The sequence below is a fragment of the Hippocampus bargibanti genome, linkage group LG15, assembly GCF_051943395.1.
Source record: "Hippocampus bargibanti isolate YZ-2025 linkage group LG15, ASM5194339v1, whole genome shotgun sequence".
Taxonomy (NCBI): Eukaryota; Metazoa; Chordata; class Actinopteri; order Syngnathiformes; family Syngnathidae; genus Hippocampus; species Hippocampus bargibanti.
Window position 1 is genome coordinate 5,107,532 of NC_142748.1, and position 24,963 is coordinate 5,132,494.

The 24,963-nt window shown below is 40.3% G+C and overlaps 1 protein-coding gene across 1 annotated transcript in view; it reads right to left on the reverse strand.

The window, feature by feature from the left end:
* Window positions 1-1,463: 1,463 nt before the first annotated feature.
* The window catches only part of trrap (transformation/transcription domain-associated protein), a 66,645-nt gene continuing 43,145 nt past the window's right edge, over window positions 1,464-24,963 (reverse strand). Inside the window, exons 58-74 of the mRNA XM_089015514.1 lie at window positions 23,930-24,121; window positions 21,121-21,316; window positions 20,680-20,798; window positions 20,428-20,574; window positions 19,107-19,207; window positions 16,830-17,031; window positions 14,687-14,848; window positions 13,356-13,446; window positions 12,220-12,425; window positions 11,835-12,096; window positions 7,998-8,223; window positions 7,705-7,922; window positions 7,411-7,595; window positions 7,113-7,316; window positions 4,578-4,772; window positions 2,364-3,162; window positions 1,464-1,612 (exon numbers count right to left, since the gene is read on the reverse strand). Of these exons, the coding sequence (XP_088871640.1) occupies window positions 2,878-3,162; window positions 4,578-4,772; window positions 7,113-7,316; window positions 7,411-7,595; window positions 7,705-7,922; window positions 7,998-8,223; window positions 11,835-12,096; window positions 12,220-12,425; window positions 13,356-13,446; window positions 14,687-14,848; window positions 16,830-17,031; window positions 19,107-19,207; window positions 20,428-20,574; window positions 20,680-20,798; window positions 21,121-21,316; window positions 23,930-24,121 (2,991 nt within the window). The 3' untranslated portion in view covers window positions 1,464-1,612; window positions 2,364-2,877. The remainder of the gene's footprint in view (window positions 1,613-2,363; window positions 3,163-4,577; window positions 4,773-7,112; window positions 7,317-7,410; window positions 7,596-7,704; window positions 7,923-7,997; window positions 8,224-11,834; window positions 12,097-12,219; window positions 12,426-13,355; window positions 13,447-14,686; window positions 14,849-16,829; window positions 17,032-19,106; window positions 19,208-20,427; window positions 20,575-20,679; window positions 20,799-21,120; window positions 21,317-23,929; window positions 24,122-24,963) is intronic.

A 24,963-nucleotide genomic window follows, 5' to 3' on the forward strand; every position in this document is an offset into this window, starting at 1 on the left:
ACTTTTCCTGTGCTGTCGGATGGCTTGCATAATATTGGATGACTAGGCCATGGAAGCCAAGTCGCTGTTAGTTTGAGGGTGTGCATTTTAATGCAACAAGAGTAGTTTTTTTTGTTTAAACGTTTTTTAAAGTGAATTGTATAAAATATAGGTCACAATGGTAGGGAGAAAAATGTATTTTTTTCGAATATTATAATAATAATAATAATAATAACAATACATTTAATTCATAAGCGCCTTTCAAAACTGTCAAGGTCACTTTTCAGTCACAGGATAAGTCTTTCTGTGGGTGAGAAGCGGCAGCTACACGCACCAGCATTCACTCAACCCGAAAGTAACTCAGATAGAAAGCTAGCTAGCTAATTGACAGCTAATAGATAGCTAAGTAACTAAGATAGAAAGCTAGCTAGCTAATAGATAGCTAACATATAGCTAGCAAGGCTTTCACTCAACCCGGAAGTAACTCAGATAGAAAGCTAGCTAGCTAATAGACAGCTAATAGATAGCTAAGTAACTCGGATAGAAAGTTAGCTAGCTAATAGACAGCTAATAGATAGCTAAGTAACTAAGATAGAAAGCTAGCTAGCTAATAGATAGCTAACATATAGCTAGCCAGGCTTTCACTCAACCCGGAAGTAACTCAGATAGAAAGCTAGCTAGCTAATTGACAGCTAATAGATAGCTAAGTAACTAAGATAGAAAGCTAGCTAGCTAATAGATAGCTAACATATAGCTAGCAAGGCTTTCACTCAACCCGGAAGTAACTCAGATAGAAAGCTAGCTAGCTAATAGACAGCTAATAGATAGCTAAGTAACTAAGATAGAAAGCTAGCTAGCTAATAGATAGCTAACATATAGCTAGCCAGGCTTTCACTCAACCCGGAAGTAACTCAGATAGAAAGCTAGCTAGCTAATAGACAGCTAATAGATAGCTAAGTAACTCGGATAGAAAGTTAGCTAGCTAATAGATTGCTATCAGATAGCTAACTAGGCCTTCACTCAACCTTTTTTGATGTTATGTAGTGAAAGAGATGCCCATTCCACTGTAAGATCAGAGCATTGTCATCAAATGATGTGTATAGTTTTGCTTTTTTGAACGTTACTGTGCCGATGACCAGTTTGTGTTTGGGAGCCTTTTACTGAACATTTTCATCTTTATTAAGTTTATAGACTTTTCACATTCATATTTCATTTTTATATCCTTGTATCCAGTATTGATTATATTTGTATGGTATATCTTCAAACATTTTTTTTTTAATTTGATGGATTTTCACTCAGCATTAAACTGCCTGTGTTAAAATATGACCATTTGCAGCACTTTGTATAATCTTTGTTTTAAAGTGCCTTACAAATATAGTTGTGCTATAAATGCAGTGAGGTCTTCTTATTTTAACCTAGAATATTCAAAATGGCTCCTCAGTGCAAGCGACATTAATAACATGTGGATTTGAAAGAAGTAATGGTCGGTATAGTAAATATGCAAGAGTGTGTGTTGTACATGAACGTACCGGAGATATAAGTGTTTATGTTGCCCAGGCGGGGCCGTCTGACAGTGTCTGTAAGTCAAGCGAGGGTGGCCTGCTGAGAGATCCAAAGGCAAACATTCATCAAACTGCAGGGGGGGGGGGGGGTAGGAGGAAAAAAAAAAGAAAAATAAACGCCTCAATCGGACTTTCTAACCAGAGGGAGTGAATGACCCCCAATGTCATCGTAGGCCGACAACAGAGCAACACCAACGCCTCTCCATAACCGTCAAACACGGGCTGCGGGATAACTGCAATCAAGTTCCAAAATGTTGGGTACCGCTTTGTGCGGAGTCATTTCACAGTTTGAGTTATGATCGCAATAACATCCGGGAGGGTGTCCTTCAGGGCGATTATAATGGCGACGAAGTGGGGAAGTTATGAGGGGGAAGATGGTGATTGCGTGTGATTATTGTCCAATTTCAAGAAACTAAAGAGAACTAGTTAGTTAGATAGCTAATAGACAGCAAGTAGATAGCTAGCTAGATAGCCAGCTAGTTAGATATCTAATAGATCGCAAATATAGCTAGCTAGATAGCCAGATAGCTAATAGACAAGAAATAGCTAGCTAGCTAGCCAGTTACATGGGCTGGTTATCTAGCTAGCTATCTGTCTAGATGGCCAGATATTAACTAGCTAGCTTCCGGGTTACGTGTGCATGTGGCTGCCGCTGCTCACCCACAGAAAAAAATGTCTTCCGTGAATGTAAAGTGACCGTTAAGAGTTTTGAAGGGCGCTTAGAAATGAAATGTATTATTATTATTATTATTAATTTAAAAATAAGACTTTTTTTATGTTTATGACACAGAAAAAGGCATTTTATTAAAATAAAATGCTTACCTGCAAGAGCTGGGAGATGGACTTCTGAAAGAAAAATAAGAGCGAGACAGAAAGCAGTGAAATTATCTAGAACAGTTTGACACAATTATTTTTTTAAACTTTGTTGGAGTTGAAAATCTGCAACATTTCATTACAACAATAAATACATATTATGAATGATTGTACAAAGTGATAGCCTAACCATATCGTCCAAAAAACAACATGTTAGCATTTATTCAATATCCTTCATAATATCACTTGCTGAAAAAGTCGTTTATCAGACACACACAAAAAAAGGAACCGTATACTAAAGTCATTATATTTATGAATAATTTCATTTAAGTGGGTAGAACTGAACCATACTAGTAGTTGTCGTACTTTTGTGCAGAAAGGTCACACAATGGTGGTCAAATTCATGCACTGGAATGTCTTTTGAGAACAGACGCGTGAAATGATTTTAAGGCATAAAGGAAGGATATAAAAAATGTTCGAACAGCTTTGAAAATGAAGTAAAATACTTTTTTTTTTTTTTTTTTTAGAGCCAAGGATGCCACGCAGGGTCCATACGGCACAAATTGTCCAAGCTATTCGCGGCGGCCACCAAAGTGTTGACTTTACTCTCGCCTCCCTCAAACTGAGCCAGGTTGTGCAGACGGGTCATAATGGCGGTGACGGCCTTCTGGACCAGCGATACCAGCTGCTGGGAATCCATATTCTCCGGTTGGCCGGCTGGGGACAGAGGCATGGACGTGTCCTCCTGGGTTTTCTTGTGCCATGCGATGATTTCGTCGCGCAGGACGGCTTTTAAGATGCCGTCCACCTGGCGGAAGGCAAAGAAAGCGGCGCGATCGGCTTTGAGTTTTGACACGTGTGACCTACGACACTCCATATTTTACCCTTTTATTGTAGTATCTATCTATTTACTATCTATCTATATACTTTATCTATTTACTATCTATCTCGCAAGCTATCAACCTAGCTATCTAGCTGACTACCTCACTAGCTATCCATTTGCTATCTATTACACATAATAATAATACATTTTATTTCAAGCGCCTTTCAAAGCTCTCAGGGACACTTTACAGTCACAGACAAGCATAGACACAACAATAAATAAAATACAATTATAAAAAGAATACAATAAATAAAATAGAATTATAAAAAGGCGAAAAGTTCGTCTGCCAAACATTTATTTCCCATAAGAAAGCATTAAAAATGAGAATAATCCGTTCCCAGGTCCCCATAAAACATAATTTTCTACTAAATAAGCCTGAAGACTACACAAAATATACCTTATTTATGTATAATAAATGTGCTATTGTATTGTAATTAAAGAAACAAACTGGAACTGTATAAAAACGGTATAATAAAGTGGTTTTATTTACCTTTATGATGGTAGTTGTTAATGGATGACGAATTCCAGGTTGCCTCTTGATGATATCCCAGTGAAGTTGCCGTGTTTTCTCGGCGATAATACCCATACACACTGTCCCCTGCTAGCTGCTTTTCGTTAATCCAAATCAACAGAAGTTTTTCAACCTCTTCTATTGCCTGAGACCGTTGCGTCGACAACACAGGAACACCCTTAGCCACACGTAGCAATGGTGTTTTTCGATGATCTCTTTCTTCTGCTCGACCGTATTTTTTTTTAGTTCCTCTTCGGCTGAACAGTAGCCTGTGGTGAGGTCTTTTTCGGTCCCATAACAGCAAAAGTAACATTGATAACAAACCACGTATGCACTCAAGGATAGGGGTGATGAAAACTAGCTCTTCGACCGTGTGGTTTGGTGTTCTTCCGCCGGAAACTAGTACGCCAGCCACCGTGGCGCTCCGTGTGGTTTGGTTCGTTTGCAAATTTGTATGCCAAGATTATATTCTCTCAAATTTAATGTTCGTAAGGCGAAAAGTTCATAAACTAAAGTGTTTGTAAGCTGAGGTATCACTGTACAAAGTTTTTATTTATGAAAAAATCATCATGTTGGGTGAGATAGATGTATACGCATATGAAATATGATACAAATGGCATTATAGGGTTAAAAAAAAAACACTTTGTCATGATTCCAAAAGTGCTGTGTGAGCATTAGGCCACCTATCATAGCCATAAATTAGATTTTTCTTATCTTGATAGATGAGCGATGTGAGAGGTGGTGGAATTATTAGTGGGGCGATGCTTTACCTTCTATGCGTTTCATAGACATGCCCGATATCGATGACATCATAAAAACCTTCACTGACCTTAAAATTGGGTTGCGCAAAGCACCGCGCCACTGCAATCATCGAAGCCGTGAGCGGCCCGGAGACGCCGATCGTGGTCAGGAACTCGGAGATATTCGGCGTTAGGCGAAAAGGAACCGGACGGTTAGCGTCCAGATCCCCCGTGGCGTCGTTGATGTCGAAACGGAAGTAGGAGACGTTGAGTTTTCCGGTATCCTGGAAACAACATGTCAGCAGTGTTATGGAACTTTGATGCCGAGTGAGTCTTGCGGCAACCTTGAGAGCACAACCTGACTTGATGGAACACTCCAAAGAAATAAGCTGCGAGCTGTTATTGATTTGTCCTCTCATACACAGTCACATGTCAAACTATCAGCGACTGAACATCTATAATCCGCCTTCCACTCTCCTTCCTACGCGTTGCTTGGCTGACTTAAATGTACACAGCCCGACTTTTCATCTTTAAGCCTGCATTTATAGGCAAGAAGACTTCTCCGCAAGCTGCCATCCTGGTCGTGATAAGCCCCCATCGCCACTACCACCCCCCCTCCCCCCAGCTTCTTGTACGAAAGGGCGAGCGGCTGTAACAACTCCACGGCGAAGCAATTCCCTGCAGCTTGCGCTCCCACTTCTCTTTCCAATCTTGCTTCTTTTCCCCCTCCCTGTGCTTGTTTGCGCCAACTGCGGCGAACCTTGTGGCAGTGGGCAAGGGAACAAAAAAATAAAAAATAACAGCAAGACTCCTGCCAAGAGGTTCTGGTTGGCCTGCAGACAGTGATCGGAAAGCTAAATCAGCATAACAGTGACAGACATCGTTTGGAAGCCTGATTCTGAAATAAATACAGACGCTCTCCAACTTACAAACAAGATACATCGTTCGTAAGGTGAATTTGTTCGTAAGTTAATTCAGTGCTATATTTTGTATGGAATTGATGTTTAAGGCTTATATAAGTATGTTTAAGGCTTGTATACCTAACCTGTATTGGTTTGTACTTAAAAATAAATATTTAATCAAATATATGCTCGATAAAGGTATGTACATGTACAACTGGAGAGAATACTACAAAATTGTTCGTATGTACCATTGTTCGTAACTCGAATGTTCGTAAGTAGGGGAGTGTCTGTAATCATTATTCATTTCCTCCTCCTGTTGTCATATTTGTTATTTTTTTTTTTTTTTTACTTCAAGATGGCGCAGCGAGAGTGGCTGCCTTTCCAGCAGCTCCTTTATTTTGTTTTTCTACTTCTTTCTTTCCTTTCATAACTGCTGTAAATTTCTCCACTGCGAGACTAATAAAGGTAAATCCAATCCAATCCAAACACCTCACGACAATACGAAAAATGTTCTGGGGGGATTTTTGATACATGTGGCTGGCTAACGCCTCGCCGGGCTGAAAGCTCGGTACCATTTTAAGCCGGGCGGGGGCATAAATACTGTAGGTGCCCGACGATGTACTGTCCTTGCAATCACCAGCGCGTGTGCACACATGCACTGTCCGCACCGTAATCCCCCTGCGTCCAATGGGATCTGCCGGGTGGAACAGATAGAGTGGGGGCTTAATACCAGCGCTTAGTTGCCCTGAGGAATGCCTGTCAGCAAAGGGCGATTAGGATCACAGGGGGGGGGGGGGGGGGGGGGGGGGCTGACTGACACAATCATCTTTAATAATGACTTTGAAAAAGCTGGCTAAGGACCCCGAGCGAGGACTGTGAAGCAGATGCGCTCACACACAAAGGCAGACCTCTTCAAATTGAAACATCTTTTGATAGTTGCGGCGCAGAGGGACTCCGTAGAGCGTCGTGTCAAAACATCCGCTGCATTTATAGCAGCTGCTTGACTGATACCCGCTAATGTGAATGTCACGACGGGGAGAAAGATGACTCATAAAGACGAGCTATAGAGTTGGCAGGAAGTGGCGATCTCAACACATCGGGATGAGCCGATATATTAAATTAAGGTGCATGAAGTCGACACACCCTTGGGGATTGGATGACTAATCAATTTCAGTGACTAATGTGTGTATATTGCAGAGAACTGAAGCAAATCCCAAACAAAAAGTCCAAGATGGTGGAACCGCCGCAGCTTGGAATTGAAGCGGATTTACATGGGGCATTAGATGTGAGACAATCTCTTTACGTCAATGGATGCTACAGCTTTGTGTTTGATTTTAGCGTTTAGCTTGTAGCGGACATGCACATTTCACTACGACGTCTTTGATCCACTGGTGAAAAGGACATGTTGATCCGCTCTTCTTTCATCTTGAACTCCTTGACGCAGCAAAGAGGGTGTAGAAAAGTGCTTAAGATTGAATGAAAGTTTTTTTGACTTCAAGATGGCGCCGCGAGCAGCTCCTGTATTTTGTTTTTCTACTTCTTCATTTCCTTTCCTCCTCCTTTTATCACTTTGCTGCTGTGAAATGCTAATTTCTCCACTGCGAGACTAATAAAGGCTAATCCAATCCAATCCAAATGGGGCAGTGGGGAAGCAAAACCTGTTTTCAATAATCCCGTTCGTTTTATTTTGAAAAGAAATAAAAATCTTGACAGATTGCCCACCTGCGCTATCTGCAACATCTCTGGGTTGAGCCGATTCAGGTGGAGCATAAACTCGGCCAGGCCGATGAGAGCTAGCTGGATGGTGAACATTTTCCGGAACGTCCAGTAGTCGGTGGCATTGGGAAAAGTATGGAGAGCCCACTCCTTTAGCATGCTACGTGGTACCATGTTGCCCTGGACCTCCTTTAGGATATCACGTAGGACCTGTTGGCCATCAGGAGAAGTACAGAAAAAAAACATCGGGTTCATTAACGGTGCCGTTCTGTTTGTCCGTAACGGTTCAAGGTGTCCTCTATACCTGATGGCTAGCTTGGGTGCCTCTGGCTTGCACGGTGGCTAGTCGATCGTAATATCTGGAAATGGGGTTGTCGTGTTCGATACCCTTCTTGGTGCAACGTTGCTTGTAGATTTCTACCAGTGACAGAGATGACGGGTTGTCCTCCACTAGCCGCATCTGAGGAGACACTGCTACCACTCTTGGCACTAGAAAGAAAATGTAGGGGGGGGGTAGAGATGAAGGGCAGAGAACTAAGTTGGTTCTGTCTTGTTTGTTTAACAGCAGCAGGTCGAATTGCTAGCTCTGCGGTCGTACCGGTGAAGAAAAGATGTCTTTTGGTGGTCTCCTTTCTCTTCTCCAGACAAGGGTTGAGTAGTCGAAGGAGCTGTAGAACTCTCTCCTCGCGTCGAGATTCCGTCAGGCAGGCGTCGTTCATCACCAAGTACGGGTAGATCTTGCCGTTGTGCCCGCGGATGTAGAGGCGTCTCGCTGCCGTATTGTGCTTCTGAACGATCTCCACCCTGGGCATGAACCTGAACAGAGGAATCGGGTTTAGATTTTTGAAAATGTTCATGTAAAGTGGAGTAGCATTTTCCAGTGCCTGTCACCTGGCAATTTTGATGTAGTAGTGAGTCGGTTTGGGCATGAGAAATTCTCCAGGGATCTCCACCTCGGCAGTCTGGGCGGAGAAATTGCTAAGGAAGCGGCACTTCTCCTCGATAAGGAAGAACTTGGGTAGCTGCTTGGTCTTGGCTTCAAGGATTTTGATCCACTTCTTGAGCTTGGAGATCAGATTGTGGAGTTTCATAGAGCCGGGCACGCTAAAGTCAAAGTCTGGCGGGAGAGGATGACAAACAAATAAACAAGTAGTTCACCCCACGGGGAGAACAGAAGAAGCAACAAACAATGACTAATGTGTTACCGAGAGGCTTACTGACAAATGAATTCCGAGCATAAGGCCTCAGCGACCTTGAGAAATGCAAACCTTCCAGACTGCTCCAATGGAGCTGATCTCAGCTGGCGTAAGTACAAGAGTCGCGGGCAACTCCCTGGTGAGCTTGTGAATGTGTGACTGTTAACCTTCCCTGTAGCTCAACACCTGCAGAGTAGTTACTAAAAAAATTACGCAAGGCTCTTTTGCACATATGTTGGTAAGGCTGAGGGAGAAAAAGGGTGAAATAGAAAAAAAGAGGCCATATATATGAGGCCAGGACACGCACGTGGGCTCTAATGTCCCTATTTCAGGGCTTGCTAATAACAAATCCATGGAAACTGCAACGCTGTGCCATTTGAAGACCACTTTACTGTCCCCAAAAGAACACATTCATTCACATTTTTTTAATTGGGGGAAAACATTTTTTTTGGGGGGGGAGGGTTGGCTGCTTGCAATTCGCCTAACCCCAAAAGCAGCGGAAAATTGGATCAGCGCAAAGAAATTGCGCAAAGAAAGGCATTAAATTGCCTGATGACAATTTAACGCCTTGAGGGGAGTGTAACACCCTGACATTGGGGGTAAAAAAACTTTTAGGAAGCTGCAATGCAGGAAATGTTCGCCCTTGTGAAAGAAAAATATATTGCAAGATATATATATACTGCGAGACTAATAAAGGCAAATCCAATATATTAGAACATATCATGTAATACAGAGGTCCCCAACCCCCGGGTCATTTGGTACCGGGCCGCGCAGAAATAATAAATAATTGACATAATTTCCGTTTTATTTATTATCTGAGTCCAAACTATGTTTTCTTTTGAAAAATGAAAAATTACCATCTTACATCCGTCTATGACTTACTCTTGACGCATGTCAAAACGCTTGTCTAGGTCATGTGATACATACCGCTAAAATTAGCCCATCGTACGCTAGCAAAATGAGCACAAAAACAAACGTATTCATCCACCGGTCTGTGAAAATATTGTCTGATGTAATACATGAAGTAATTATATTATTATTATATTATAATTAATTATATTATAATACGATTTTGTACATACATTTTCTAATATATTTCAATGTATGGATAGACAATATATGTGTAAATATTGATACATTTATTTTTAAAAGTGTTGCAATTGAGACCAAAATGGGGAAATATAATTTCCTATGACCGAGAATGTCTTTATATTTTACTACATATTACAAAATATATAATCATATTTTTTTCTTTATTACACAATCTGATAGTCGGATAGACTTCATCCTGCCCCATAATGAGTTTCATTCATAAAAATAAATGTCTTTTTCTTACTTTTATTGTTCAATTTCTAACGCATGATTATTACCATGGAGTGTTTGACAAAATCTATAAGTTTGTCCACATTTTTGTGAATTCGCTGCTGCAAATAAGATAAAATGTAATATATGATTTTCATTATTTTTAAAGATAAAATTGCATATATTTTGCACTATGTAAATGCATATAGTACACGTTACATATGAAAAGTGGTAATAATTTGTATATTTTGCAACATGTAACAATGTATTATAAACAATACATAATATACTGTGCAATACATGTATTGACAATATTTAATAAATTAATTTAAAATATAAAATATATGAGAATGACATTAAACACAGTATCTCTTCCCACCTTCAAACCCCATCTCAAAACCCACCTATTTAAAAGTGAATTTTCTGTGTAGCTTTATTTCTTGTTTCTAATTAATTATTTTATTTATTGTATTCTATTTATAATTGTATTTTATTTATTATTGTATCTATGCATGTCTGTGACTGTAATGTGTCCTTGAGAGCTTTGAAAGGCTCTTGAAATAAAATGTATTATTATTATGAGCCATTTCCCCATTCATTTCTATTAAGGTGCAGTACCTCCTATATTAGAATATATTACAGCTATATATTGTAAAATATATTTTTTTGTTTCGTAAAGGGCAATCTCTACATGCTATAAAGGGGGATAATAAACACATCACAGGTGTGGGAGGGGCAAACGGGGGCATGTAACAGTGAAGCTGAGTGACGCTTGAAAAGGGATACCTGGACCGAAATGAAATTGTCAAAGGAGCGACTCATAAATGTTCACAGATCCGTCAAAAAGCCAATCGCTTATCCCGCCCGAAAAGACATTTGCGGTGGTAGAACACAGACAATTTGAATAAAATAAACATGTTTCTTCCCTTCTCCCTGAAAAAAAAAAAAAACACAGATGACCAAAATCTCCCGAACAGATCCGCGACGAAAACAGCAACTCATGCAAATAGCATTTGGCATAATTGGATTTGAATGCCTCCCTGCTGCCAGATGTTATATATGCTCACATAAACCCATATTTTCCGGCCCACAAACCCAGTGAAAAGCAAGTGAGCCACTAGCACGATGCGGGGGGGCTGCTCAGCCGCTCCCTAAACCCTTTTTGTTCCGCTTTGGCGAAGGCTCGCGCCGTTTGGGTCGCGGTGGGCCATGCTGACACTTTGGCCGTGGGGATAGCTGGGTGGCGGCGTTCGACGGGCTGATGTCTGTGGCCGCCTGAGCACAGCTGGCACCGCAACATCTGGTGAGATTTATCGCCACGACGCTTCGCCGCCAGCGTGGCGCTTCATTGTTTGCGTCGTTCATTCAGTCGGTCCTTTTTTTTTGCATGGTTCATGTCAACGCACCTGCTCATTTTCTCAACGTTCTCCATTTTGTATTTTATTTTATTACAGTTTCTGTCTTCAATGGTGTATGTTACACAATCATAAGTCGGGTTGGACTGCATAAACAAAATGGCTTATATAATTATAATAATAATAATAATAACAATAATAATAATAATAATAATAATAATAATAATAATAATAATAATCATGATGATAATAATGATAATGACGATGATAATAATGATGGTGACTATGATAATAACAATAATGATGATAATAACAATAATAATAATAATGATAATAATGATGATAATGATAATATAATGATAATGATGATAATGATGATGATAATAATGATGAAAATTATGATGATGATAATAATAATGATAATAATAACAATGATGATGATCATAATAACAATGATGATAATGATGATGATGATGATAATAATAACAATGATGATGATGATAATAATAATGATAATAATAACAATGATGATGATCATAATAACAGTGATGATAATGATGATGATGATGATAATAATAACAATGATGATGATAATAATAATGATAAGAATGATGACGATAATAATGATAATAACAATGATGATAATAATAATGATGATAATAATAATAATCAAAATAATAATGTTGACAATAATAATGACAATAATGATGATGATAATGATAATAAAAATAATTATAACAATCATAATAATCATGATCATAATCATAATAATACTAATAATCATAATTGGATTGGATGTGCCAATCCAATACACAATAATAATAATAATAATAATAATTATTATTATTATTATTATTATTAATTACTGTACTAACCTGTGGTGAACTGGCCCTTCATCTTCTGGAAGACGGGATCCTGCGCCGTGGCCTGGGCTCGACGAGCCAGCGATTCTGAGGCAGCACTGGAGAACATTGTGGACACGTTGGAAACGTTCTCCAAGCCTACGCCAAAGGTGCTGACCAACTTTTTGACAAAGTTGAGCGTGTGCGGTGTGATTTTGGCATCGGACACTGCGCCACTTTTCTCAAAGGCTACAGAGTAGCACTTAGCTAGGCCCTGTTGGAGCTGCCTCAAAACCTACGAGGACAAAAGAAATCCATATTCATATCAAAACTCAACCCTTGCAAGAGAACAGGAGTCTCGAGTCAAGTTCTTTTTTTCCACACATGCATAATAAATAACCAGAAATGTTGTTATCACCTCTTCATGCCAGTTCTCCCTGAACCACACCATCTGGTCCACGATTCCCTCCAGGGAGGAAAGAAGGGTGGGATGTAGCTCACGCTGCATGTGCATGATACGACTGCACCTCCACATTGGGGCAGTGGCCCTGATGGGTCCTGGGTCCGAAGCCCCCGAGTGAGACTGGGAGCCCACCGAAGCAGGCTGCTGTTGCCCTGATGAGTCTAATGGGGAAAGCATTGAAAACGTCAGCATTTACGCCATCGTTTTGTGTGCGAACCCATCTATACTATTTTGAATTGTGTTTTAGCATCAAGCTTTTGTAAATCAAACCGTTGCTCGCAACGGCTCTTATTTTGAAAAAAAAATAAAAAAAAAATTAAGAGTCCATCCTCTTAACTCATTCACTGCCATGCCATTGAAAATATGACATGGAGCATCCTTCCCGAATTAGTTCGGGTTTCGTTTTTTCATGCTAGGGTGCCGATAAAGCGCTGGGTATGGCCTTTGGCAATGTTTTCTTTTCCACAAGGGGGCAGAAATTCCTTTTTTTCCACATGTTAGCGCTTTATTCCAGCGTCAGCTGTTGATAAAACGCTATATAAACCAATATGTATGTATTGCATTGTAATTTGTATTGCATTTTTATAGCTGCCCTCATTTCAAGCTCACATAACACCAATCCCATATAATTTACTCTTTTTTTCGAATGAAAGAAGAGAGTCGAAGGTTTCTAACACTGCATTGGATTTTTATGTAGTCCTAAAACTCAATATTCTGTGAATCCTGGAATTTAAGTGACAATGACAAAACCCCTGGCATTGGAGTGGACACATTTTTTGCATGTCTGGCAGTGAAGTTAATCTGATACATATTATTTTTTTTTATTTTTTTTAAAACAGTTTTGATAGCACATACCTTGGGTCAAAATGTTTTGATCAAGACAATAAATTGCTGAAATTTTATAAATGGACACCCTGTCTTTGTCAACGTGCAGCAGAATTTACCACTGCAAGTGACAATGACAAAAACCCTGGCACAGTAGTGGACACATTTTTGCACACTGGCAGTGAATGAGTTAAGTAGCACAGGATGATGACTTCAAAAGAAATGGTTCAATGGGTTGTCTATAGAAAAAAAAGCTATGCCCTTACCGCTCTTGTAACGCTCCCTTTGCTCAATCTTGAGTGTCAAGTAAAGGGTACGAATAGGGAAGTAGACAGCCTGGGGGTAAACCCGTCCCACCTGGTGGATAACAAGAGGGTCACTTACTAAGATTTCAAAGCTTTGTGTGTTCGTGTGATTTTGCCAAGAGAGAGAGCTCAAGCCGATCCATCCAGCCGGCCATAAGTGAGCGAATGTGAGAGACAACCTGCGCGTCATGGGGGAGTTGGGATGCAAAACGGAATGTGAGTGATGATGAAATTGACCTTTTACCAGAAAGGTCACTGACAATATTGGGTACGCTAAAATGTGGAGTTAGGACTAATCAAGTTTCAAATTAAAAGCGCTTAGCATCTAAATCGATGGTATTGATGATTTCTAGGTTGTCCAGGATGATTTATTTTCAACAGTCATGTTTCAAGCGCATCCCTGCTGACATGGAACAAAATGAATTGAAGTCAATACAAATCACCCATTGAAGGTTTACGTTGAAAACTAGCAAAACAAAACAGTAATATGATTAATCTTTCTTTTATTTTATCGAAATAGCAAGAGGGCAACGATGCAGAATGAGAGGAAAAGCAAAAACGAGTTGACATCTAAAGAGGAGCATTAAAGATGAAAGAGTAACGTCGGAAAAGGAAGTACAGACCTGCACGCTAATGGGAAGTTAAGACTTTTTCTACTTGGGTGAAGTCAAGGTGAGCAGAGGAGAAAAAAGGTTGACAAGAAGAGAGGTTGGGAACCTCAAAAAGGGGTCTGCTGAAATTCACTGTCCACTTCTGATTCATCTCACCATCTGCCCTTCCCCAAGAACGCTTCGCCTCACCTTCATCAATTTTTCAACATACGTTTTTCAAACATCACGCCGCCAAGGAAAAATTCTAAATAATTCAGAAAAATGACAAGAGACTAAGCCGGCCATGCATGATAACAGGATTCCGTCGTAATGTCAAAAGTTGTCAAATTCTGGCGCTGGAGTGGACACAGACTGGAAAGTCACCATGACAGTTTTTAAAGGCGCTTATAAATGACATGCATTATTATTATTATTATTATTATTATATTTGCACATATTTGCAGTGAATGACTTCATATGTGTGGCAGTAACTGACATCTGGACATACAAAAAAAATGTCTGTGAGTGTGTGTGTGTGTAAATGTATTTAAACTAAATGGTAACATCTACCAGGCAATGAATGAAAATGATCCACGTTCCCAAACTGCCCATCCCCGTTCCGATTCACTATTAATATTTTATTTTCACCTAGAATGGTTTCAAAGGATCATAAAAAGCAAGACGGCTATGAGATATACGCACCTGGCTTATTAAATTGAGCAGAGGTTTGCCCTCGGAACCGACCAAGCAAGTCAGCAGCTGTGGTATCCACGCCAGCCACTGGATGGGCGGGACTCCGATGCAGTATTTGTCCACTGCGTTTGCCAGAGTGTCCTTGTCATCAAAACTGAGGAGCCAAAGTACCTACAAATCAAGTGTCAGAAGGTTTTAGGTAAATGTGACGATAACAGAAGATGAAAAAGTCAGCCAACGGTAACAGTGTGAGCATTTCAGTGCTCAACGTTAGAGGTAATACTGAATGATGCCCGTTATGGGCTCTCATAGAACGCATGTGAAAATATTTTCCATACAAGTAGTCAGGGTGTCATTTGGGATCATCAGTCAGATCGCTGCATCGCTAAACAGCAGCTGGGCGGAAATCACAGAATGAGGCAAAAAATCCTTCTGGATGATCTTCACCGCCATAAATGATGAGACAAACGTAGGCGTCAATTTCGGTGCTGTGCCTCATTATGGTGAAGATATTACCGAACCCCCTTTTCACATTTCCGACTAGGTTACAGATTGCACATAATTGCTAGTAATGACTGGTCGACTGGCTGCATCCATCAGCGTGAAGCACTGCCAACTCAGCATGGCGGGACAGCAATGGCGGTCGAAAGGGGGGGCTGAGAGGGGGTTCCAGACCAACGTCACAATTGCCTTTGAAGCAAGAAGCGGCCATAATGAGTCTGGACAAAAGTATCTATGCAGGGAGAGTATTCGGTATAGCACACTGAAGAGATTGTGAAGGCGTCGCAATGAATGTTGCTCAAGTGTGTCTGTATAAGTAGCCGCAATACTTGTTAGCAAGGAGTCAGTCTCATTACCTCCCACATAGGGTTTGCTCGACTGGCGAATGTGATAGCATTAGTCCGACTCTGAAAAAAAAAAAAGACGCCGTCCAAGCAGAAGGGTGGGGAGATTGAAGTGTCAGTGGAGGCCATTAGACCGTCAGCGTCCGTGTAAGAGGATTCCACTCCGCCATTGATCTGGCGTGGGAACCCATCCACAGCAACTGCCGCTTGGACGGTGAGCAATCAAATTACGACTGAAGCTGAGGGTGGAATAAAATGTGTTTGGGTCCATCAGAACCAATAATGAATGGGCTGGATGGGGTCTGGAGACGAGGGAATTAACTCTGACCCTATTTTGAAAATAATTAAAAAAAAAAAGGTCTAATGGAGAGAGGCACTCCTGCGGGTGCAGAGGCATGGTCGCTCATGCTCATATAACCTCATAAATCGACAAGTATATCCGAGCTGAGCCTCCATCAAGGAAGTATAATCATTCATATACGAAGGTTGCTAATTCATATACACATCAACATTTATTACCTGGATTGGATGTACCTTTATTTGTCTCGCAGTGGAGAAATTTACATTTCACTGCAGCAAAGTTTTATGAAAGGAAGCGGAAAGGAAAGAAAGAAGTAGAAAAACAAAATACAGGAACTGCTGGAAAGGCAGCCACTTTCACGGCGCCATCTTGAAGTAAAAAAATAATAACAAATAATAGTTAGTTTTGTATGTTTTATTACTTATGGAAGAAATAATGATTCACCCTAATGTATCACTTTTTATTGGAAATGGCATTAACATCAAAAATCTGATTTGGTGAAAAATGATTTTCAGACCAGATCGCCAAGCTGCATCACAAACAAATTAACTCATTCACAAATGGATTCTGGAATTGAAAATATGACATCGAGCGCCATTCCCGAATTAATCCGGGTGTTCTTTTTTTTGTCCTCTGGCAATGTTTTCCCGTTCACAAGGGGGCAGCATTTCCCTTTTTTTCAATTATAGCGCTTTGTTCCAGCTTCCGCTGTTGTTAAAGCGCTATATAAAGCAATATGTATGTATTGCAATGTATTTTGGACAACTGCGCTAATTTCAAGCTCATATAACTCCAGACCCATATAATTTAGGAATTAACTTTTTTTCTGATGAAAGAAGAGAGTCTAAGGTTTCTTACGCTGCATTGAATGTTTATGTAGTCTTAAAACTCAATATTTTATGGGTCTTGGAATTTGAGTGACAATGACAAAAACCCTGGCACTGGAGTGGACACATTTTTGCACATGTTTGGCAGTGAACAAGTTAAGAGTTGAAAAATCTCTCACCTTTGCAAGATACTTGCGAGATTTGCTCTCATTTTGGTGGCGACAAGCGTGGAGGTAGCAGGTGATGGCGGAGACTCCTAAGTGGAGTTGACGATCCTTCACGAAGATGTTCTCAAGATAGTCACCCCACATGGCCCAGGCCTTCACCAAAACATCGTGCATCTGGACAGCGGCGGAAAAGGCCTTGTTGGCCTCTTCTGACCTGGGGCAAGAGGTTGAAAAACGCCAGAGAAACTAAATGCAAATTGTCATGGCTTGGTGGCAAATGAGCAGAAAGATGGCATATACAGAAACATGAATCCTACATCGGTTATAATTTCACATATTTACATAAATTTGCCATTTATCAATCTTGTAGGCATTTAACCCGGAATGAATTCTTGTCACCCAGGGTTAAGGAGTTTTGCTATAATTTCAGTTGACCTCGCCGATACAATGCGGTAAAGATCAATGTATTCGGTGCTGGGTGAAATACGGGCTCCAAATCCTCCGATCTTATCTGAAATGACTGTGGGCAATATATATCTGTGTATAAATACATTAACCGTGAAGAGCATTGCTTGAGCTAAAAGCTGCAGGGTTTTTTTCTTTCTCTTTATCTCGGCCTCCCAATGTAGTAGCCACGCTCCCGAGCTCTGCAAATTCAGTGTTGCATGATTAAGGCAAAGATCGGTGAATGGTAACCGCAAACCTGACTGCGCCATTTATGCTGACGAGTTTGCGTCACACCGAGTACTTTTCGCGTGTACATGCAACAAAATGTCTCCCGAGCCAATCAATTAAAAATGTGCAATTACGAAAGGCATTTTGGCATGCGATTAAGAAACGGGAGCTTGATTGCTATGGGAGTCAGAGTGAAAGACCTTCAAGTAATGAAGTTGCCTCTGCCATGTATTAAAATGTTTCTACCAGCTATGTCAGCAGAAGCCCCCCCGAAACACATCACACTGTCAAATCAATGAAAATGTTTCTTCAGCCATCACCTGTACTTCTTTGATGACGTCTGAAGTTTCGCTCGTCATCCGAGAACCTTCGTCAGCTAACTAAAGTTGTGCTGGTAACGTTGGTAGATTTGGCATTTACAGCACTTAACCCGTGATGAATTCACCCGGGGTTTACGAGTTTTGTACTTCTTTGAAGGTGTCGAAACTTTTGCTCCTCATCCGAAGAGCTCCGTCAGCGAACTAAAGTTGTGGTGGTAACTCTGGTCACATATTGGTCAGAGGTGGTGGTGCCAGACCTCTGCTCTGATAGGTCCCTTCTATAAGGTTAGGGGAGCAGTAGACTACTCTCTGAAACTAATCTGATTACTTATTTTGTTCTGTCTGATTACCTCTAATGTTCTATGCCTGGCTCTGATTGCCCCATTAGCTCTGGTATCACCTCATCAGCATGACTAAGCCTACATGGTAACGACCCAAGAAGTCTGTTGTATGCACTGTCTAAATTAAAACTCAAACAACCATGCCGATTTATATATATATATAGAGCCAGAGTTACCAGCACTACTTTAGTGTGCTGACGAAGCTCTTCGGATAAGGAGCGAAACGTCCGACACCTTCAAAGAAGTCCAGATGACGGCTGAAGAAACCTTTTCATCGATGGACCACTCCCGTACGACTGAGCGCCTACACAGACGCACACTGTCAAATATTTGCCTCCTAGAACAACCATTGCTGTTAATTCTCCCCCAGTTAAGAAAAAAAACTTGATGATCGCTTTAAACCCTGCTGAGGTGGAGGAAAGTTTTGCTGATCGCCGACATTCTTGAAAATTGCCTCCGGTTAATTATTGAGCTGCGTACAGGTTTTAATAAGGCTTCCTCAATTTGTCTTTCACCCCTTAGGATAATGTCACGTCAGAGATGACGGGTGGGGGTGAAGCGGTGGGGGAACAACCCTGCAGCGGAGCTACAAAACCGCAACGAGCAACTGTCAGAATGACTACACAGACGTATCGTACAATAACACCCCGAATTGAGCGTTTGCTTTTATACACTCAGGGGTAATGGTTTGAGGCTAAAATAAAAATACAGTAAAGTCTCGTTATATCGATATTTTCGGGAGTTGGAAAAAATATCGATATAACCGGACTATCGATATATCCGATCCTGCGGCATGTACATTTTCTTCTTGCGTTCATAGAAATAGTATCGTAATAAGCAGTACTATCGATATAACCAGTATCGATATAACGAGACTTTACTGTATAAGATGGTTTGACGAGACTCAAAAAATGGAGAAAAGTAGAGGCGGGTGAGCAACTTGGCATCCATACTTGTTGATTTGAGCGAGGAACATGCCCTTCAAGGCGTAGAATTCAGCCGTCATCTCCTTGGTGAAGTACTTCAGGTTGGTGGACTCGATGACCTCTAAACCCTGACACAGAGCAAAAAAATGAGGTTTATTTTTTTGGACACATTAAAAGAATAAAGCTTTCATCACAAGTAAAAATAAAAGCATCTAAACTAAAAGGAAGATGCCAATCGGTCAGTGTAACAGAATCGCAGGTGATTATTAAGACGTAGGGCAAGTGAGCCTCTGATTAGTTGTCCCCAATGCGCCACGGTGACAAATGAGTTGCAGAGGAGAAAAGTGCAGGCTAGAAGAAGATTTGGAGGGGGAGAAATAGAGAGGTGGGTTTCTTCTGCCATTTTTTTTTTTTTTTTTTTTAATGGCTCGTGGTGCACTGAACCACTTCGATTCATCACAGCAGTCGGTGGGTTTAAAGCGTAATCCCTTGACATACCTTTGATTCCAAATCTCAGTCTCATCACTTGTCACCTCAAACATGTCATTGCTATTTTTTTTTCTGAAAATTTGGGCTAAGGGGAATTGGCTGGAAGGCGGAGAAAACAAAATTTGATATGACTATGGATGGCAAAGAGACATTTGCTGTCATTTATTTGTCATTTTTCCCCAAACAGTTCAGTTTTTCTGCCGTTTGGTGGAGTAAATTTGCAATGTGATCAAATGTCAGCTACGTGCTAAACTGAATACAATTTGAATGACCTCGATCAAATATTTCACAAGATAGCTGCTGGAGTTTGTTTTCTAATGCTGCTCCATGTAAAGTGACTTTCCCCTCCGAGGGACAATAACATAATCTTCCTCTTCGTTAATATTTAATACATAAATAAATACATTCTGAGGATTAACTAAGCGTTGCGTAAATAAATTACATTTGGAAAAATATAGTCTTCTTGATTTGAATACCACGCTCCTGGACATTGCATGTTCCAAGCACCAAAATCCATAAACCAACAGAACATAGACATGCGTTCTCTTTCCATGAACTGATTTGTAATCTGGCGAATGAGCTTTTCGTGTGAAGGAAGTTACCAAATCCTAAATTATGCCCAAAGCCAGATTTGCTACATGAGGATGACAGTTTAACAGGTTGTGTCTGTTCATTGACCCCAGATTTTACTGCTTCCATTGTGGGCCTTGTGTTCGGGCAACAAACATGAAACTTTTAAATATGATAACTTCTATTCTGTCTATTCTCTATCAGAGGCTGAAAATGCATTACCAATAGATACGGCAAACAGTGGTTAAACATGCATATCATTTTCAGTCAATAACTTCAAAATTCTCACCTGCATGCATTCATTCTTGCCCATGACGCCAGCAAGCTGTAAATAGCATTTAACCTGTTGTCTGATTTTCTGGAAACAGTCAACAATGGGCACCGTGGGAATCGTGTGGATACGACTAAGGATGTCCAGAGCCACATTCACTAAACCCTGTAAGATCATATTCAAGATAAATACAAATATGGGTATGAAACAAAAATTGTTGTGACAGTTCTGAAGGCGATATACTAAACTCCGATTACATTTCTGACTCACCTGTTTGCGCCCGATTTTCCCGTATTGAATGATAGCAGATGCTGAAGCGTGAACCCCCAACATGGCATTGTTATTGTTTGGATCATGCTGTGTATTCGTCTCATATGCCGTCACGATGGCTAAAGAGAGAGGTAGAACACAGTCATATCAATGATGTCTGTATTTATGACACAGGTGCACATCAATGAAGAGCGTGATACACTGGGGACATGAAAATATTGCACGGCAAATGGGGCATGGCAATGGATTTCATCAAGAAAATTCAATCGTGTTTAAACCAAGTGGATTTTATGGGTGGTATAGAACCAGAGCTATTTGGAAATAGATTTGGTGCGAGTGGACATAAGAATCATGCGCAAGCCACTAGAACTGGTAGCACATACAGAAATGTGCAGTGTAGTAAAATAAATATGTTGTTATTTCAAAAGAGAAGACCCATACCCTGGTAGTGATGCTGGCGCCACATAAAAATGCTGCTCCAGTGAGACAGGTCATCGGAAACAATGGGAAGTCGATTCCTCCACGTTTTCACCACCGTCTTCATATCATGGAGGCTGGTGTTGCGGCCCAGGTTTGTCGGCTGCAACCCGGCGTTGATTTGGGCGGCTTCTTGCAACTCGATGATCTGCTGTGCGGCCTGCGGGAGTTGTGATTTATCAAGGAGGAGACTGTGACCTTTTCGGCAGCACGGATATATCAGCCCGTGATGAGAAGAAAGAAGCGTCAGCGGAGAGCGCCGATGCATATGTGCACATGTCGCAGCTTGGAATTAAAGCGGATTTACACCACGTGGGACAGAAGATGCGAAACAATCTCTTTTCGTCAATGGATGATACATCTTTGTGTTTGCTTTCAACATTTAGCTTGTGGCAGATGTGCACATTTTACCCATCCACTGGTGAAAAGGACGCTTTGATCCTCTCCTTTTTCATCTAGAACTGCTTCATGCAACAAAGAGGGTGCAGAAAGTGCTTAGGATTGAATGAGTGTGTCTTTGTGTTGTCATATTATTATGTTATTTTGACTTCAAGATGGCGCCGGGAGAACAACTGCCTTTCCAGCATCTCATGTATTTTGTTTTTCTACTTCTTCCTTTCCTTTCCATTTCATAACTTTACTGAGGTATGTAAATGTTCTCCACTGCAAGACTAGTAAATGCAATCCAATCCAAAAGATGAGCGTGACCCATTTGTATCAATCTGTGAATAAATATATATATTAACAGACAGCTGTGCAACGACCGCAATATGATAATTAAATAAATAATAATTGAATAAATAATAATGAAATCTCTCTTTTTTGCCTTTGAGAAGACTAGAGAGAGAAGTGAAATATGTCGAGAGTGATGGCGGCATGACAAAAGGGGAGACTTGACAAGTGTGGAGCTGAAGTAAGAGGTGGAAATATAGTGTTGGGGACGTGATGATGAAACAGGCAAGCACAAAAGATTGCCATCGTGATGGGAAACTTAAGTGACAATGACACACACAAAAAAAAAACATTGGGAGTGAAAAAAAAATGTTTCATAATGAAAACAATGTTTTCCTTCTTGGGTTCATTAGATTGAAAAACAAATCCGTGACAATATTGGGAAATTTTGCAATCAATTCCACGCCATTCTCATACTGAAGATAAACAACTTCCAGGAGCTTGGAGATGATTAATATCCAATCGATGCCACATAACTGCCAGTTGCTTTTGAATTTTTGTGTTCCAAATGAGAAATTAAAGGACAGCAAATGGACAGGTCATCCATTCGGGCTCATCATTTTATTTCAATGCTACGTCTCTATTCATGTGGTGCAATGACGTGGTGCACAAGAAGCATGTTTTCCAGGTGAGGATTACAAATTGGCATGCTTTTCTAGAAAAACATTCCGGGAAAAGAAGCCTCATCGATTGACCCAAAGTTGCACTTTGAACATATAATCAATCACTCCATTACGACGACTCATCAATCAATATTAGCGGCCAAGCACTTCCGATCAATGGAGTGGGTGATCATCCATTGATTGATTCTCAGGAGCCACTCGGGAGGCAGGATTTGATGATAATTTAAGATTTTTGGAGCCTTTCCGTACTCGCCCGAGTCTGGCTTTAGCATTCCCTAGAATTTCGAGAGAGTTTGTGCAAGTGCGACGAAAAGTTTGACAGCGGCCGGAGAAGAATTAAATCGCTTGTTTTCCCTTAGCGAGAAGAAGAAGAAATGGGCTAGCGATGACCTCACATAATTGTTGTTCTTCTTCAAACAACACAACCAAAATAAAAAAAAATACCTTATTTAGTGCAAAAATGTGTCCACTGCAGTGCCAGGGTTTTTGTCATTATCACTCAAATTTTAGGACCCACAGAATATTGAGTTTTAGGACTGCATAAACAGCGTAAGAAACCTTAGACTCTCTTCTTTCATCAGAAAAAAAAGAGTTAATTCCTAAATTATATGGATCTGGAGTTATATGAGCTTGAAATGAGGGAGGCTGTCCAAAATACAATGCAATGCATACATATTGGTTTGTACAGTGCTTTAAGTGCTAACATGCAAAAAAGAGAAATTCTGCCACCTCGCGGAAAGGAAAAAATCGTCAGAGGCCACAGCCAGCGCTTTATCGGCACTCAAGCATGAAAAAAACTAAACCGGACCAAATTTGGGAATGGCGCTCTGTCATATTTTCAATTCGCAAGTACATTCGTGAATGGCAGTGAATGAGTCAATATCAGCTGATGGCCCATTTCTGACCTTCATTGCGACCACGTTATCCATCATGTAAATGCAATTTTGCCCAAGGTATTTCATCAAACGCTATCTTATAGCAGGGAAGTAATTACCGCTAAACTAACTCTTCTCCCACTATTTTCCCTTCACGCAGCATTTCAGGCCCACCGTCCTTAAACCCCATTGCCCTGTTTTCTTTTTCTTCACCCTTCCATCACTTTTTCATCCTTTCTCTTGTCTATTTTAATCTCTTGTGGAGGAACTAAAGAGGCTTAGAGCAACACCCCCCCCACTCCCCTTTTCTCCCTGCCATCCCGCCCCATCATCTATTCATCTAACTCAATTTTACAAAATGGAAGGAGGAGAGTAGATAGAGGCCGTTATCAGCGTGACTTAACAACGCACTGTCTCAAGGCGACTGATGGTCTCGCAACACGCATCGTTCAATGCTCGGCACAGTAAAGCGATTCTTGCTTGGCTTTCACGCATCATTCTGTAAGATTGATAGAAACACGTAGAAGGGTTATGAATATGTACCTGGAGCAGCGGCGTGTGGACGTGTGAAACGATATGTGGTAAGCGTCTCCACTCCCGGATGGCGAGACTCGACGCCATTTCCACCAGTCTTTCGATGAAGTTGAGCTGCTGCTCTTCTGGGTGGCAGATGGCCAGGTAACCACGGTGCATGTTTACCTTCCAGGCCATTTCCTTGGGGCAACTCAACTCAACCTAAAAAAAAAAACCATCAGGAAAACAATATTTTTTTTTGTGCACGGTACTATTTAAGGGCATTGCATTTGTCTTCATTTGAGTTGAATGGATTGTGAAGACATTTTTTTTTCGTGGTGATTCATGCTTTTCAGTCATCACTTCGTACCAAACAATAGTATGGCTTCCAATTCATACTGTTTGATGACGGTGGTTTTGTACTGACGAATAGACCTTGGTTTGAACGTGGCCTGCGATTGATGAAATTACTGAGGTGATTAGTACCAAAATAATAATACAAAAACAAAATAAAAATGAAAAATTAAAATTAAAAACATACAATTTAAAATTTAAATTAACCATTACAAATGTGAAATAAAAATTACAAAATATATACATAAAATAAACATTAAATTAAAATAAAATGAAAAATAAAATAGCAACCAGAGGGAGCCTTCATTTTGTACCAAACAATAACATGGCTTCTAATTTATACTGTTTGATGATGGCAGTTTTGTTTTTAAAGTGTCCTGCTACTGATGAAATTACTGAATTGATTAGTACCAAAATAAAATTAACAGTAAAATTAAAAATAAAAATAGCAATAAAAATACAAAATAAAAAATGAAATTTAAAATTTGAAAGTAAAATTAAACATTAAAAACTTGAAATATAAATTACAAATCAAAGAAACAAATCGAAACTAAAAATAAAAATTAAATTAAGATTAAATTAAAATAAAAAATAAAATAGCAACTACAGAGAGCCTTCATTTTGTACCAAACAATAACATTGCTTCCAATTCATATTGTTTGATGACTGGAGTTTTGTACTGAAGAATCAACCTGAGTTTGAAAGTGGCT